Source organism: Myxine glutinosa, chromosome 4 (assembly GCF_964187855.1).
Source record: "Myxine glutinosa chromosome 4, kmMyxGlut1.1, whole genome shotgun sequence".
NCBI lineage: Eukaryota > Metazoa > Chordata > Myxini > Myxiniformes > Myxinidae > Myxine > Myxine glutinosa.
The window spans coordinates 155,072,099-155,090,187 of NC_136264.1; the positions used below are offsets into that span (position 1 = coordinate 155,072,099).

Sequence of the window (18,089 nt, forward strand, 5' to 3'; positions counted from 1 at the left end):
TCAAAATAACCAACATGCGAAAACAAAAATGCAGCGCTATACGACAGAGATACTGTACGTGCACGGCAAGATAACCACGTGACCGGAACCTACCTGGCGGCGTAAACTCAAAATAACCAACATGCGAAAACAAAAATGCAGCGCTATACGACAGAGATACTGTACGTGCACGGCAAGATAACCACGTGACCGGTTGGCGAAAGCTCGTAACTCAGATCTCGGCTCGCATCTCAAAGCAATAAACCGCCCGAGCGACGGCTCGTATCTCGAAAAACTCGTAAGTTGGGGCACTCGTAAGTCAAGGTTCCACTGTATATATTGTAACGATTTTGAGAAGTGTGTAACGAATTTGAGAAGTGTAACGGTTTTTGAGAAGTGTAACAATTTTGGAGGAAGTGTAACGAATGTGAAAACGTTACAATGTGAACGTTACAAAAGGATGGTAACATCCTCGTAATGTAAATAATGGTCGCAGCCGTCCTCCTAGTTAATTCCATGAAACTTACACGCAGGTCACGATATATCTTTTAAATAGTGTATTTCCTTATTCCATGTAGGCTAAATATGTGTTTCCCACTAGACTGACTTTGCATTGTATCAAACAAAATAAGCGTAGGCCCTTCCAATTTCCCCAAACATCTCCGCTCTCCAAAGTTCCTTTCAAAAGGGGAGTTGTTTTCAATCCCGCAGGCCGCCATTGCCCATGTGCTTTGAGTCGGAGAAGAAAGGCGTGTCTCCACCTCGTCATAAGAGGGGAGGAGTGAGCCAGCCCTAACAGCCAATCAGCACCGCGGTGAGCGACCCGGTAGGCGTGCCCTCGGAGCCGGCGGCTTGATTTCGCCCGAGGTGATACAAGCTACTGTAAGGGACTGCTTTACCAGATGACTTGAGAGAGGCCTTGGGAGATGACCTGGGAGATGAGCAAAGGGGCTGCACCAAGAGGAGCGGTGAGATGCGAAATGCTCCAAGCCAAAGAGGGGAGGTACTCGGCAAGGAAACCAGCTTTGGAGAGACGCGCTGAAAGGAGGGAGACAGCTCCACCATAAGAAGAGGAGCAGGTGTGCCGAACCAGCGCGTGACGTCTACCGCAGCGGATACACGACGGAGGGTTTTCCCGCCAAAACCGCGAGGAATTGCGAGCTGCTGCCTCCCGACTTTGCCTCCCTCTCAAGCAATCCACCTCAAGCCCTACCTGCCTGCATTATCCCCTGTGTAAGTGTGAACGTCCTGTCCTGCTCGTTGTCTTGGGGTTAAGTAAAAATGAATAGTGTAAGTTAACGATTCGCTGTGTTACTGCTTCTTCCATCCATTGCTTGTGTGTGTATAATAAATCTGTTCTTCCTCCGTATTATTCTTCTTCTTCTTTTTCATTCTCTTTCGGTCGCTTTAGAGATTTCCCGATTGAATATCTGTGGGGCGATCTGGTCAACGTCGGGTGGAATCGGGTTCTAATCGGGGAGTAACTGTTCGGACGCGGTTAAATACACCACCGCTCGGTCAATATAACATCCAGAACCGCGTCTGTAACAATTGGTGTCAGGAGTGGGATTCGGACCTGGGACTAAATTTGTTAGGCCCAAATTTTGGAACACCAATTGTACTATTAGAGTAACAATTGGTGTCGAGGAGGGAGATCGGACCCGAAATCGGACCCGAAGCGCGCTTAACGCGCTCAAAATTACAAGCTGCCGAAATTTATTTTGTTTTATAAAACCCGAATTTTGAGATCGCGCCATGGACAATCAAGGCGATCGGATGTCGGTGGTAGAGATAGACAGGGTGGAATCGACCCAGGACCTCGGGGAAATGTATGTGGAGGAAAGGGAGGAGGAGAAAAATAGCAATGTGGTTGCGGAGGTTTCAGACGCACAGAATGGCACCCTCGCGCACGTGGTTGAGGGGGCCACGGTCGCGGAACCAATGAGCGCGGCCCAAATGCAAGCCTTCATGGCCCAATTCATGGTGGAAATGCAGAAAAAAAACGACAGTATAGTACAAATGCAGGCATCCCTCAACCTGCAGAGTGAGCAAAGGAGGGCTGATAGTGAAAAAATGGAAAGCAGAATTATGGGGCAAATGGGGGTAATGAGGGACGAAGCGAGGGGTACCGGTGAGGAGTTAGACAAGAAATTTGGGAAGTTCGACAATAATTTTGAGGGGTTAGACAACGGGATAAAAGAGGTAAAGAATGGGTTAACGGGGGTGGAAAACAGAATGGCTGCCCAGGAGAATCAGTTAGAGGGGGTGAAAAATGGGTTAATGGGGTTAGAAAATAGGATGGAGGACAAATTGCGGGAAATAGGGGAACAATCTGCCAGGGAAATCAAACAAATGGGAGAGCAGATAGAGGAGGTGAAAATCGGGGTAGAAACCAAACTGGATGCTCAGAGGGATGAATTGGGACAGATGAGGGTGGCATCTACAAAAGAGATGGAGGAAATACGACGAGGGGTAAGTGAGGAGGTTTCGGGGCTGCGCGAGGAGGTAAAGCGAGGTGAGAAGCGTATGGAGAAAGAGGTGAGAAATAATACGGCTAAGTTACAGGGGGGAATAGAAGATCTGACGGAGGAGGTGGAACAGCTGACGGAGGGACAAACGAAATTAGTGGAGCAGGTGCAAAGGAACACTGCAGTACTCGGAGGGTTAAAGGCGACACAAAAAGAAATAAAAAACGAATTAATAGCGACACAGAGGCAATGTCAGATGGTACGGGAGGAACTGACAATGAGGGTGGACGAGGTGACAGAGATAATGGAGACAAAGGACCGGCAGGTGAGGATGCACATAGAGACGGTCACGGTAGCCTTAGAGGACGAACTTGAGGAGACGCACCGAGAAATAAAAGAGGTTAAACAAAAATTAGAGGAAGTGGAAGAAGAGGTGAGTGAAATTAAGAAGAGACGGACAGAAACTAAAAGAGAAATAAAGGAGGAGATAGCGGAATATGTGCAAGGTCGGTGCTCAACTCATAATGTGATGCTCACTAACCAAATAAAAAGTTTGCAGGTGGCAGAGGAGGTGCGGAGACGATGTACGGAGGTGAGTGGCAATGTATATGATGTGAGGAAAGCTTCAGTCGGCTTGGGGATTGGTTTGGATCCGGGTGTTCGTGAGAGGCCGTTGGTGAAGTGTGTGACAGGTCAGGTGTGCGAAAAAAGAGGTGTGCGAGAATGTCCGACCATGGGGTGTGTGAGGAAAAAGTGCACGCCAAGGAGTGAGTGTGCTGTCAAGAGTGAGTTGGTCGAAGCGCGTGTGCGAGGGGGTACATGGAAGCGCGGTGTGGTGAGTGTTACGGAGGAAGTAACGAGAGAGTGTACACCTGTGGTGAGTGTTACAGAGGATGTAACGAGAAAGTGTACGTCTGTGGTGAGTGTTACAGAGGGTGTAACGGGAGAGTGTGCGCGAGAAAGGTGTGTAACGGACAGGTGCATGAGGAAAGAGTGCGTTGTCAAGAGTAGTGGTGAGAGTAGTGAGAGTGACAAGGAGCGTGAGTTGGTTGTGACAGGTGAGCGAGGATGTACACCTGGAATGGTAGAGCGTGTGTGGGGATGCACACTTGAGTTGGTCGTGAGGCACGCGGTTGGGTGTGCGGGTGAGAGCACACCTGTGATTGTCACAAAGGAGGTGACCGAGAAAGGGGCGCGAAGAGGTGTGTTGGTGAGGTGTGCGAGCGACGAATGTGTGCCAAGGTGTTCGGTGGTCAGGTGTGTGACCAAGTCGGTGAGCGGAATGAGTGTACCGAGGTGTGTTAGAGAAGGTACGACCAAGAGCAGGGAGACGGCTGCATGTATGAGCAAGAAAGGGGTAGCGTATGCATGTAAGCGTCCAGGTGAAGCGTCGACGGTAACCGGTTTAGCGGTTAGGGCGACTTATAGCCGAATCGGGCCCTCGGTGCGCGTCGGGCAGCTTCGCGTGCCGCGAGGACCAGCGGGGATCCGAACCACGGCGGTTACGAAAGAACCGCCGTACGCGATCCACGCTGTGCCTCGCTTGGAACGGCCGCGTCCGGGCTCCACTAGGCGGAGCGGGCAGCTGGATAGGAAGGGTCATCATGGTGACCACGTTTTGTTGAGACGTGCCGGCAGGTCGAGATCGGGACATTGGATGGCTCCACGCCGAGGTGGTGCGTGGGATCTCGGCCCGGGTAAGCCCCCGCCCCTGCCCCGAATGCGGGACGCATCCAGCCGCCGGCACAAAAGAATCCGCGTTCATTGCTCGGCTGTACGAAGCCGGGCTGTAGACGTGAATTGGCGCACCGAGAGGATGTAATAAGTAGACGGGTGATGGTGATAGTGATAGTGATTTAACACGAAATTTAGAAAAGTGAGTAGAATTGGCAGTAAATGGAAAATTTTTGAATTGGTTGGAATCTGGACGAACAAAATTGATAGTGAGAGACCCCCGATGTGGTGGGATGGCAAATCCACCATCCCTCACAGTGGGGGCAAATGCGCAATAGTTTATGGGGTGGCTATGACAACCGAGCCAGGGAGGGCTTGGATAATTGTAGGGATCTAGCGAAGATGACATTAGGTAATGTTAAGTTTAGTTAGTGACTGATACCTGTAGTGGGGACGCAGGTAGTTTAGTGTGGATTATAATGACGTGGGAGCGCAATAGTTTAAAGGGACGACTGGGAAGCGCAAGTTTCAGAGGGGAGTAGTTAGCTGAGATGATGCCGTGTGTGTGAGGATTGAACAGGTGAGAATGGAACAGGTGTGATTGCACAGGTGTGCAACTGAACAGGTGTGTGGAGCAGTGTATGAGGGAGTAGTGGTGATTGCGTGTTGTGTTGACCAAATGGTCCAGGAAGAAAGGAGGGTGCAGGTGGCACCAGGTGTGAGGGCACAGGTGTGCAACAACAGGTGTATGTGGCTGTGTGGAATAAATGGTAGTGTGGAATATCTGGAGTATTGGAATGGATGGTCGTGGAGTGAGAATGGTGGAAATTGTGGAGTGGAGTGGATGGTGCGAAGGTGTGAATGGGGGAAGAGTGCACCCCCATCACGGATACCCGGGGCGGGTAGTGTAAGTGTTAGGTAGAGGGTACAGGTAAATTGTGGTTGGATATTGGCATCTGTGGTGCGGGTGACAGAATGGTATTTGGATGGGTGCATTAGTGTGTGGAAATGGCTGGGCGTGTAGCCTGTTAGTGTGTGTAGTTGGTTTGGGCACTCCACCACTGTGAGGATGTCGGCCAGGTGAGGCCGCAGGTGGGCTCTGGGAGCCGGTAGTAGTTGTTGTGGATGGGGCCCGAGGATCCGGAGGACGGACCCGGGTAGCCCAGCCCAGTGCCAGAGGGCACCATGGGGTGACAGAGCCAGGAGAGGGGCTGTCCCCAGTTAGTTAGGTTAGGGTGAGGAGCTAGGTAAGCTCGGGTGGCAACTACAGTGGTGGAGGTGTGCAGGTGGGTAGACCTGTTGGGAGAGCTAGACGTCGCAGCCCAGAAATTGTGCGAGAGCACCGGGAGATGAATCGGGGGAGTGAGACCCCAAATTGAGAGGCACCACAGTTTGGGCAATGGGAATTGGTTTTTAGAACCCATAGTGTAAGTTGGCCAATGGACTGGCAGGGAGAGACCCCGGGTAGTGTAAAGTGTGTTAAAGTCATTTAGAGGATAGTTTAGGATGAAGGATCTCCTCGCACCATCTGCATCCACTCACCTGAGGTGACAGGTACTCCACACCATGCCATGTTTTGATTATTTTTTATGATGCAAATGTTTGGATTGTGAGACGCATCATGACGTGGGTGTGACATTGTGCGTAATTCCATCTCTCCCTCCTTATGAGGATTGATGATGAATTGGTGATGGCAAATTTTGAAGTAGAGGGATTGTGGAGACGAATTTGGTATAGGGGAAATATGGGGAAGACGTGACAGTAGTGACGAATTTGTAAATGTGTAGATTTTTGTACATATGGGGTAAGAGCAAGGGTAGGGTAGGTGACAGGGGGGTGACGTACGGTAGGGACGAGCTTTCTCACTTCGCCCTCCGTACGCATTTCGCCTTGCATTGCCTTATTGACGTGTACCCTTGTGACCTTACCCCTCGCTCAATTGTCTTTCTTTTGTCTCCCACATGACCTGTGCGCCATTGGGTGCCGAGGGGAGCGTGCGTGAGGTGGCCATTGTGCGCCTGAGATTCCCAGAACCAGCATGCATTGCGTTGATGTACCACTGTATGGACCGCTGTTCTGCGGCCAAGTACCACTTGATGGACCCCAGGTTCTGGGGCAGGGCACCTCTGTTGGAGACCGGCCATAGTGGCCAGGGAATCTTGCTTGCGGACCTCGGTAAGGTGGCACCTATGCCAAACAGGTGGACCACCCTTAGTTGGCCCCTGAGGCCCTAAATAAAAATGGACACAAGTTGTGCTTTTTATTATTTCCAACTAGGCCGCATGAAGCCAGAAGACGTCGGGAAGAACATCGGCCCAGCAGAGAAAGAGAAGACCACCACCAGTTGTTTTGTTGTGTTTATTATGAACCATGGTGACTGCGCACCGGGTGGTGCTTTGTGGTGCTTTTGGTGCTTTTGGTGCTTTTGGGTGCTTTGGTGGTATTGGTACTGGTGCATCGATGCAATGCGTGCTGTCTCCTCCCTCCCAACAGGAATTTCTTTTTCTTGTTCCCTAAAAAGAAAAAAAAAAAAAAAAAACACAGGTCCTGGGTTGCGTTGTAAATAAGAAATCACGTCATTGTAAATAATGCTCCCCACCGTAAATGTATAGTTTGAGAATAATTCCGTAATTCGGTTAGCTGTGGGCTTGAGTCTGTTAGACAGGGTGCAATGCAATAGGGGGACATACTTATTTGTGTTTTAAAATTGTCACACTCAGGGTCAGGTTAATTGTAGAGGGAATTACACCTACGTGTCACACTAAGTTAAAGTTTAGTAGGCCCGAGAACGGGTCTGAAGAAAGGAGGGTGCAGTGCAACGATTTTGAGAAGTGTGTAACGAATTTGAGAAGTGTAACGGTTTTTGAGAAGTGTAACAATTTTGGAGGAAGTGTAACGAATGTGAAAACGTTACAATGTGAACGTTACAAAAGGATGGTAACATCCTCGTAATGTAAATAATGGTCGCAGCCGTCGTCCTAGTTAATTCCATGAAACTTACACGCAGGTCACGATATATCTTTTAAATAGTGTATTTCCTTATTCCATGTAGGCTAAATATGTGTTTCCCACTAGATTGACTTTGCATTGTATCAAACAAAATAAGCGTAGGCCCTTCCAATTTCCCCAAACATCTCCGCTCTCCAAAGTTCCTTTCAAAAGGGGAGTTGTTTTCAATCCCGCAGGCCGCCATTGCCCATGTGCTTTGAGTCGGAGAAGAAAGGCGTGTCTCCACCTCGTCATAAGAGGGGAGGAGTGAGCCAGCCCTAACAGCCAATCAGCACCGCGGTGAGCGACCCGGTAGGCGTGCCCTCGGAGCCGGCGGCTTGATTTCGCCCGAGGTGATACAAGCGACTGTAAGGGACTGCTTTACCAGATGACTTGAGAGAGGCCTTGGGAGATGACCTGGGAGATGAGCAAAGGGGCTGCACCAAGAGGAGCGGTGAGATGCGAAACGCTCCAAGCCAAAGAGGGGAGGTACTCGGCAAGGAAACCAGCTTTGGAGAGACGCGCTGAAAGGAGGGAGACGGCTCCACCATAAGAAGAGGAGCAGGTGTGCCGAACCAGCGCGTGACGTCTACCACAGCGGATACACGACGGAGGGTTTTCCCGCCAAAACCGCGAGGAATTGCGAGCTGCTGCCTCCCGACTTTGCCTCCCTCTCAAGCAATCCACCTCAAGCCCTACCTGCCTGCATTATCCCCTGTGTAAGTGTGAACGTCCTGTCCTGCTCGTTGTCTTGGGGTTAAGTAAAAATGAATAGTGTAAGTTAACGATTCGCTGTGTTACTGCTTCTTCCATCCATTGCTTGTGTGTGTATAATAAATCTGTTCTTCCTCCGTATTATTCTTCTTCTTCTTTTTCATTCTCTTTCGGTCGCTTTAGAGATTTCCCGATTGAATATCTGTGGGGCGATCTGGTCAACGTCGGGTGGAATCGGGTTCTAATCGGGGAGTAACTGTTCGGACGCGGTTAAATACACCACCGCTCGGTCAATATAACATCCAGAACCGCGTCTGTAACAATATATATATATATATATATATATATATATATATATATATATATATATATATATATATATATACAGTGAAACCTTGACTTACGAGTTTAATTCGTTTTGTGACCGAGCTCGTAACTCAATTTGCTCGTTTTTCAAATTAAATTTCCCCATTAAAATGCATTGAAATGCTATTAATCCATTCCAGCCCCCAAAAAACCACACTATACGTGTTTTTAAATAAGAAAAATGTACTTTATAAATAACAAATAATGTATAAACAAGGACGACCTCGTATATACTGTACATAATAAGCGGCATTACGCGCGCTGCTTGTAAACAAGGAGGAAGCGGACAACGCGGTAATTTGTAAGAGTCTTTATTCAAGAGCTCACTGTAACACTGGCGCGCTCCGGGCTGCGCGCCCGGTGTATATCCTGAGGCCACGCCTACCCCTCGGCGTGGCCCCCGCCCACTTGGTGCGCGGAATGATGTCACCACGCCAGTGAGCCTCCGTGTCCGCCACAATGTAAAGAAATAAACTGGTTTTATTAAGTGTATTTACCTTGAAGATCAGACGAAGATGCTGACGGAGGTGGAGGAGATGACTTTTGCCTTTTTCGCCACACTTTCCTCGCTTTCACTTGCAGGGCGTTTCAATAAAAACCTGTCCAACGAGGTTTGTTTCTTCCTCCCTTTCAAAATGTTTCGATCGTACTGCTACGATCGTACTGCCTCGCCAAGTCGACAACACGCACACCTCGCTCATGTTTTTCGACGATTGTGTGTTTTATATCCAAGCACATCATCCTCTTCTTCTTCTCAGTACTGCCCTTGGCACTCAATTTCTTAGGACCCATGGTTAAAACAAAGAAATTTTCCAAAATAACCAACATGCGAAAACAAAGCAGCAGCGATATACGGCAGAGATGCTTGCACGGCAAGATAACCACGTGACCGGAACGCTCGTTGGGCCACCTAGTGGCGGGTGGCGTAAGCTCGTAACTCAGATCTCGGCTCGCATCTCAAAGCAAAAAACCGCCCGAGCGACGGCTCATATCTCGGAAAACTTGTAAGTTGGTGCACTCGTAAGTCAAGGTTTCACTGTATATATATATATATATATATATATATATATATATATATATATATATATACAGTGAAACCTTGACTTACGAGTTTAATTCGTTCTGTGACCGAGCTCGTAACTCAATTTGCTCGTTTCTCAAATTAAATTTCCCCATTAAAATGCATTGAAATGCTATTAATCCGTTCCAGCCCCCAAAAAACCACACCAATTTTTTTTGTTACGTGTTTTTAAATAAGAAAAATGTACTTTATAAATAACAAATAATGTATAAACAAGCACGACCTCGTATATACTGTACATAATAAGCGGCGTTACGCGCGCTGCTTGTAAACAAGGAGGAAGCGGACAACGCGGTAATTTGTAAGAGTCTTTATTCAAGAGCTCACCGTAACACTGGCGCGCTCCGGGCTGCGCACCCGGTGTATATCCTGAGGCCACGCCTACCCCTCGGCGTGACCGCCGCCCACTCGGTGCGCGGAATGATGTCACCACGCCAGTGAGCTTCCGTGTCCGCCACAATGTAAAGAAATAAACTGGTTTTATTAAGTGTATTTACCTTGAAGATCAGACGAAGATGCTGGCGGAGGTGGAGGAGATGACTTTTGCCTTTTTCGCCACACTTTCCTCGCTTTCACTTGCAGGGCGTTTCAATAAAAACCTGTCCAACGAGGTTTGTTTCTTCCTCCCTTTCAAAATGTTTCGATCGTACTGCTACGATCGTACTGCCTCGCCAAGTCGACAACACGCACACCTCGCTCATGTTTTTCGACGATTGCGTGTTTTATATCCAAGCACATCATCATCTTCTTCTTCTTCTTCTTCTCAGTACTGCCCTTGGCACTCAATTTCTTAGGACCCATGGTTAAAACTAAGAAATTTTCCAAAATAACCAACATGCGAAAACAAAGCAGCAGCGATATACGGCAGAGATGCTTGCACGGCAAGATAACCACGTGACCGGAACGCTCGTTGGGCCACCTAGTGGCGGGTGGCGTAAGCTCGTAACTCAGATCTCGGCTCGCATCTCAAAGCAAAAAACCGCCCGAGCGACGGCTCGTATCTCGGAAAACTCGTAAGTTGGTGCACTCGTAAGTCAAGGTTTCACTGTATATATATATATATACACAGACTTGGCATTTAATATGGAATATTTTTTTCTGGCGGTGAACTTACTTTTCAAGATGTCTTAGAACCAAAAGTTCATTGGAATTATGTTGAAATTATTCTAGATTTTGTTAATGTGACCTTTAAAAGAAAGAAAAACCACATTTGACATTTCGAAACAAATAAATTGATCCTTGAAAGTGATGTAAACTGATATCGAACTCAATTCATGGACAGTACTGTGTTCAACTTCTGTACGTTTTCCAGAAGTATCTCTATTTTGCACATGAGCCAAAATTTTTTTTAACAAAAACAAAAGTTAAATTACGACTGGGATTACAGACAGTAAAATTACAGTTCAGTACTTCGTGTAACCCCCACGAGCATTCAGGAGAGCACGTACACGTTGAGGCATGCTGTTCACGAGATTTGCCAAGGTTTGGACAGGAATCGCTTGCCATGCAGTGACAACGGCCTGCTGCAATTCACGCACAGAGGTCGGCTGCTGGTCCAAGTGGTCGATTTGACGCGTTAATTCTGCCCACAAGTTCTCTATCGGATTCATATGCGGGGACATGGCAGGCCACTCCATATGCTCTACACCACGGTCAGCAAGAAAGTGTTGGATCATGCGAGCACGATGAGGCCATGCATTGTCATCTTGGAAGACAAAGTTTCCTCGAAAGGCTTTACGAGCGAATGGAAGCAATGTTTCTTCCAGAATGGCCCTGTACTTGAACTGGTTCAGGTTTCCATTCAGAACAACCAGGTCAGTTTTGCCGCCTGCATGAAAAGCAGCCCAAACGGTCACCCCACCACCTCCAGCTTGGACTCTTGGCACTATACAATCTTTGTTGTAGCCTTCATGCACTTGTCTGTGCACTCGGACGCGGCCATCTTGACGATAGGCCAGAAATCTAGACTCGTCACTGAAGATCACATGATTCCAGTGTCCTGGCTGCCATTTGACGGTGCTCTCTGGCCCACTGCAATCGGCACTGGCGGTGTTGTCTGATCAGGCGTGGCTTTCTCAGGGGACGCCTGGCACGATAGCCTGCTTGAACCAGTCGTTGGTTGAATAGCCTTCTGGATACAGGCACATTTGCCCTGTTGCTGCCACTCAGCCCCAAGCCGATTAGCTGATTTGGTACGTCTATTGCGGACTAACCGGTGCAGCTGGTGATCATCCCTCCTTGTGGTTCTGCGGGAACGTCCTGGCCTCGGTATTGGAGTAGGGACACCCCTCTGAGCATTTCGTTTCAGGATCTTTGACACCTGACCTTGAGTGATGCCATACTGCTGAGCAATAGCATGCTGTTTCATGCCGTAATTTCGTAAAGCCACCACTCCATGACAAATAGCATTGTCGAGTTGACGGACCATCTCCAGAGGAAGCGGCGATAACCTTTGGAGACGTGCAGCAGTTGTTTTCCACTAATACAGAACGCAACAACCCTTGTATACCCGACTGTGAAGCCAATCATCAAATGCACCTGTCCGTACATTTTGCCACACCACCTGTGATATAATCCTGTTGTTGACTTCTTGCTGCGACAGACAATCAGTGACATGGTTCTTTTAACAAATAAATCACCAAAGTGTAAAAGAAACTCACTAGATTGATATACTGAGTTAAGGAAGTAAACCCGTCAAGAAAAAAAAAAAATTCCATATTAAATGCCAAGTCTGTGTGTATATATATATATATATATATATATATATATATATATATATATATATATATATATATATATATATATATATATACACACACACGCACACGCACACATGCAAAACACAGACGTACAAAGACACACGCAAGCGCACACACACACATATATATATATATATATATATATATATATATATATATATATATATATATATATACACACACACACACGCAAAACATACACATACAAAGACGCACACAGAAGCACACACATGCATAAACACACGCACACGCATCTTTGGGTTGTTTTGGGTATTTTGGGATCTTTATGGGTCTTCATTTTCTTTTGGTCTTCATGGTCCTTATGCTTTTGTGGTGTTAAAGGGTCTCAGGGTTGTAAAGGTCAGACAAGGTCTTATGGGTTGTAAAGGGTGAAATGTAATTAATACACATACTCACATTTTGTGTGGACAAACAAACGGACCCAAATGCAATACACTCATCCTCTGGCGAGGGTAATAATAACATCGTTAAACATATCACAATCTTATTTAATTCAAGATAAAGTTTCCTTACTTGTGAAAACTGATGCTTTACCTTTTGATCACTCTCAGTTTGTGGGAATGCCTGTGATTGCAGCTGAAAGCAAAGCAGAACACCATCTTCTTGATTGAAACCAGTGAGCTCAAGCCTCCCTGGGGTATTCCAAGATGGAGGTAACCTGGTGCCACTTGCGTCAGCTTATCACCACAGTGGGGCTCACTCCAGTTATATATACAGCTCAGTGGGTAGGCCTAGCTGAACCTACACAAAGTATTTCCCCCATCCCCTGTGTAAAGTTCTGATGTGGAATAGATCATGAGGCGATGTCAAGGAGAACAGTCATTTATTTCAGCACCCGGAATCATGTTCATGTCGACGACCCCTGTACACACACACACACCTTGGCCCCTGGGCCGGAACTCCACCTTCATACTCCAAAACGTGAGCAAGCACTTCCAGTTCCACACAACTGATGTAATACCATTACACCCTGTACAAAAGGGAGGGCCCTATCCTAGCACACATACTAATAAAATAACGAACTCAGGGTTCCCCATATGTTGGATGCAACTTCTCCGGGGTCCATTTCCACAGCCGTAACAATATACAACATGATATTTGAAAACCTCGTGGACGGATTATGACTAAACTTGGTGGATGAGTTGGTTAGGTGACGAGACCAAGCCGATTCGAGTTTGGTTCAGGTTCGAATCTGGATCTGGCCTATCAGTGGGATAATAAACGTAAATTGTTCAGCCTGGCAGAGGTATGTGCTCTACCGAGTGCTCTTCTAGTTTATTATCGTGTCTTGTCTTCCCTTTTTTAATAAACCCCATTTTAATTATAAGAGACGTTTTCCCACCTTTTACCTCCCATGCGTTGCACTGCCAAGTTCGGCCTCAGATTGGAGCGATCCATGGAGTTTTGTAAATGATAAAGAACAGTTAATTGAACACAGTGTGAATTTGGTAAGTTTGGCGATCTTTAGTAGTAGCAAAAGCTTCTGGCGCGAGACGGGTAACATTAGGCAGACCCGAGGACGCGGCAATATACTACCTCCATTGCACTTCCCTCACACACACCCCCACCCCCAAGTCAGAAACTATACTGTAGAACTCCAATAAATTTGTTAAATATGATCTCCCTTTGGTAAATCTATGCTGTCTACCTCCAATTAGTTTGAAATTATTCAAATCTTTCCCTACCCGTTCCTTAATTAATGTCTCCAACACCTTTCCTGTAACTGGAGTCAAGCCAGCAGGTCTGCATTTCTCCAATTCTTCTCTGGAACCTTTCTTAACTAGTGGTATTACATTTGCTGCTATTCTATCCTCTGGTACCTGTTCTGACTCAAACAAGCTGTTAGAGATATCCGCTAAAATCACGCTGATCTGTTCTGCCACCTCCCACTATACTCTTGGATGCATATTATCCGGCCCTGGAGCTTTCTCGTCCCTTAATTTTTCTAGCTGCTTCTTCACTTCCTCTACTCCAACTTGTATATCTTCTGAAAGCGCTTGCTCACCCCCTAGACAGATACTCCCTACTTTTGGAAGTTCTCCTGATTGTCCTGTCTAAATGTCGAAGCAAAAAAACGAATTAATAAGCTACCATTTCAACCTCATCATATACCGTTTCTCCTGTGCTATTCCTCAATGGGCCCACACTCCTCTTAACATTTTCTTTACTTCAAGAATGTTTTGCTGTTATGGTTACTATTCTTGGCTGTGCCTTTTCCATATTCCCTTTTGGCCTGCCGAGTTATTATTTTCTTAACTAGACTGTTGATCCTATATTGTGAGTCGAACCCTAGTCTTATATCTTTCTGCTTATCCTTAATTATACTGCATACCTCCTTGCTCACCCACCCACCTTAGTCTCTTTCTGTTCTACATTTATACTCCACTGGAATTTGCCTACTCTGCACCATACACATTTGCTCCTTGAAGGTTGCCCATTTCTCTGATACAAACTGGCCACTCATTAACGTTACCCATTCCAAAGGTCCCAAATCACATCTCATACCATCAAAGATTGTCCTCCTAAAATGCAATAGCATGGCACAATTATCCCGTACTTAACATCTTAATAATAGAGGTGTGCTTACTATATTGTGGTCGCAAAATAGTCTGGTCTACCGGCTTATCAGCACGCCATAGGGGACGACACGTGACAATATGTATATGATGGACTGACAGGATGGCCTAGGCCCTAGACAGCTGGAGGAATGAACACTCCCCTATGAGCTGTCTAGCCTGGGTTCGAATCCTGACCCAGCTATAAACTGTCATCCTGGTGTTTCACAGGCAGAGCGAGGCATCAATGTGTATGTCGTTGCTCGGATGTATGTTAAACTGGTGACAGATGTGCCAGCATTAGTTGGTGGACGTTAAAGATCTCACGATTTCCTTCGCGAAGAGTAAGTGAGCTATCTGGAATCGTGAACAAATTCCAAATTCCTGATGTACACAAACATCTCATGGTGCTGGGAAGGCACCGTCAAACCACCAACTATAACTCTTGCCAAGAAACTGCATCGACAGTACTGAACCTGCATTCGGGTAGATGCTGCAGGCATAGATCACCCTGTCTGCTATTTTGATCTTCCAACCCCCTCTTTTGTCCAACTGTAAAACTCTAAACTGACCGCAAAATTTGATCGTCTCCTCTTGCTTGTCGAACCGCCTTCCTGTTGCATCCTTCTGCAACAGTTGCAGTATGTGCCGACATGCCTCCAATGTGAATGTGCACCAACATATCATGGTGAATCTCACTCTGTCTGTGATGGTTTCTACTTCCTACTTTCAATAGGTGTTATAACGAGAGTTCCCTTACAAGGAATTTCAACACAGCTGCAGGCCATTAGGCCCATCACAGCCTGTGATAATTTTGCCAACATATGGTTGTTTGACCATGCTCCATCCTTTATAAACTTTGAGCATCAAGAAAGAAAGTAACACATATCATTTTTTAAGTCCTTAGCGTGACTCTGCCGGGGTTCAAACCGCCGACCTCTCAGATTCAGAGCGGACACTGTCATTGGTGTTGCTGAATTGATTACAGTGTGGTGCTGTGCACACACGACTCGATTGCCAGAGAGGTAGGCCACAACGCGTTGGTACAAACAGAGTCTTTATTAAGAGCTCGCACTTCAGCACTGGGCGGGCTCGAGCTTAGAGCCCGCATATATGTCCCGAGGCCACGCCTTGTCCCCGGGCGTGGCCGATCGGTCGAAAGGCGGGGCATGCGCTTTCGTTCCCCGCCTGGACGCTCGCGCCACCCACTGGTGCACGGAATTATTGCCCCTTGTGCCCGCCACAACAGTATCTTTTATTTTACCCTTTGCTGGTTTCTTATAAACTTCCTCCTTGGTTGAAAAGCTCATTCCTGAGTTTCAATTGCTGCTTCTTAAATACAATGTAAATACTTGCCAATTGATTTCCCATACAACCGAACAAAATGCCTTTTATGGAAATGGCCAGACCGAAACATAGATGTCCTCCCACATGAGTGATCTGTTGATATGATACAAGAGATGAACCAAAGTCATTATATACGAAGGAAATCTATTGGCTGGTAAAGAAAATTGTATCCATTCATAAAGTATTTTCAGCCGTGATCGTGAGAAACACCCTCCAGCAAAACTGTAAGCATCTGCATTCACTTCATTGTTGAGAAAGTACTTTCTCAAAAGTATTAGTCAAGCTATGGCATGTGGAACGATGCTTGCGCAATCTTTACCCTCGCCAGAGGAGAGGGTGTTGCATTTCAGTCTGTTTGTTTGTCTGTCTGACTGCACAGAATAAATATGATTTTCTCTGCAACCGTTGGCAGGGCCGGATTTAGACGTGGAGGCCACTGGGCAGCTTGCAGTAGTGGAGGCCCACCCTACCTTAGAATACTAAAAATGTGACAAGACATAGTTACAGTCATCCATAAAGTATATTTTTCAAGTACAAATAATCTGAAGCAAATAATAATAAGCAAGCAGGCACATCTTTAAACATCATGATGAATCTATAAGAATCTACGAAGTTCCTATATTTCAAGTGTAAAGAATTTGATTAAGCAAGCAGGCACATCTTTAAACATCATGATCAATCTATAAGAATCTACAAAGTTCCCATGTTTCAAGTATATAGAATCTGAATAGTGAATAAGCAAGCAGGTCAATCATGATGAATCATAAGAATCTAGTAAAAGTACCTAATACCTATATTTACAGACCAGGCACTTTACGAGACTTGACCCTTGCAAAGTCTTTGATCAATTTGTCGAAGTCAATCTCTCTGAGAATGTCACATTCGATACTCATCAAGGCCAGGTGACAGCCTATCATGACACATTGTGGTATGGAGTCTGTTTTTGTTTTTTGTTTTTTTTGTTGTTGCATACATGATCGAGGCTCGTGAAAGAGATAACATTAATCACACAAAAAGACAAACCGACACACAAAACACAAAAAACAAGGGGAGCGGCAGACAAGATGGGGAGAGAGAGGGGGAAGGACACAAACACAACATTTGAGAGCAGGGACATCGGGAGGACTTGGGGGGAGGTGGGAGAGGAATAAAACATATGAACACTGCAAGGACTCTGGGGTGAATTACCGGGGGTAGAAAAGATCAAGGTTTTCGATGGGGGAAGGTAAGAGATGGTGGTGAACAGCTGTTTTAAAGACCTGGAGGGAGGAGTGGGATTGAAGGGAGTGGGGGAGTTTGTTCCAGAGGTGGGAGAAAAGGGGAATGAAAGAGTGAAGGTGAGCAGAGAGCCTAGACTTTGGCAGTTTAACCATAAGAGGGTTGCAGGCAGATCTTGTGCGACCTGAAGGAATATTGGGGGGACAGAGCACAGAGAGAGCTGGGGGAGCAAGGCCGGAGAGGAGTCGGTAGAAGACAGAAAGACCACCAACCTGCCTTGGTGAGTGAGTGAAAGGCCCTCGGAGTTGACTACATCGCAGGAGATTCCAATGATTCTGAAAGCTTTGGCCTCAACAGTAGGCTGGGCCAAATCGGAGGTGATTTTCCTAATTCAATGTAATTTACCTAAACGTTGTGAGTGAGTATCAGGAACAAAATCATGAAAATAAAATTCAAAAATATTGACGTTTTACGGTCAGACAGCCCGTTACCATAGCAACAGTTACAGACGACTCAAAAAATGCCTAAATTGACGATTTCTCAAGCTGTGTTTGACCCCCAGAGTTGATTCTGGTACCAAAAGATGCAGAATTGAAAGCCAAGGATGATTGGATAGCGTAACAATGTCTGTGACACAATTCAATACCACTTTTATCCAAAAAACTGATTTTTGTCTGAAATTTCAAGCATATTTATGGAAAAAAATTGAAACTTTTGCTTATTAATCATAGGATAACCATTAATCAGATTAAATTGACTTTAAATTGTCTTTTACAACCTTGTATTGTCCAGTTTTTATAACTGTTATAACGTTGTTTAAATTTGGCCATCTTCATTTCAATAAAAAAAAGTTAACAAAAGCAGCTTACAATCATTAATTTTAATGCCTGCTTTCGGTTGTTACTGTAACCATTCATCA

General features: G+C 46.2%; 1 protein-coding gene across 3 annotated transcripts in view; it reads left to right on the plus strand.

Moving 5' to 3' along the window:
* Positions 1–18,089, plus strand: part of ABCG2 (ATP binding cassette subfamily G member 2 (JR blood group)) — a 179,038-nt gene that overhangs the window by 23,084 nt on the left and 137,865 nt on the right. For all 3 annotated transcript variants that reach the window (XM_078776648.1, XM_078776646.1, XM_078776647.1), the window contains exon 2: positions 12,627–12,703. In XM_078776648.1, the coding sequence (XP_078632774.1) occupies positions 12,698–12,703 (6 nt within the window). In that variant the 5' untranslated portion in view covers positions 12,627–12,697. The remainder of the gene's footprint in view (positions 1–12,626; positions 12,704–18,089) is intronic.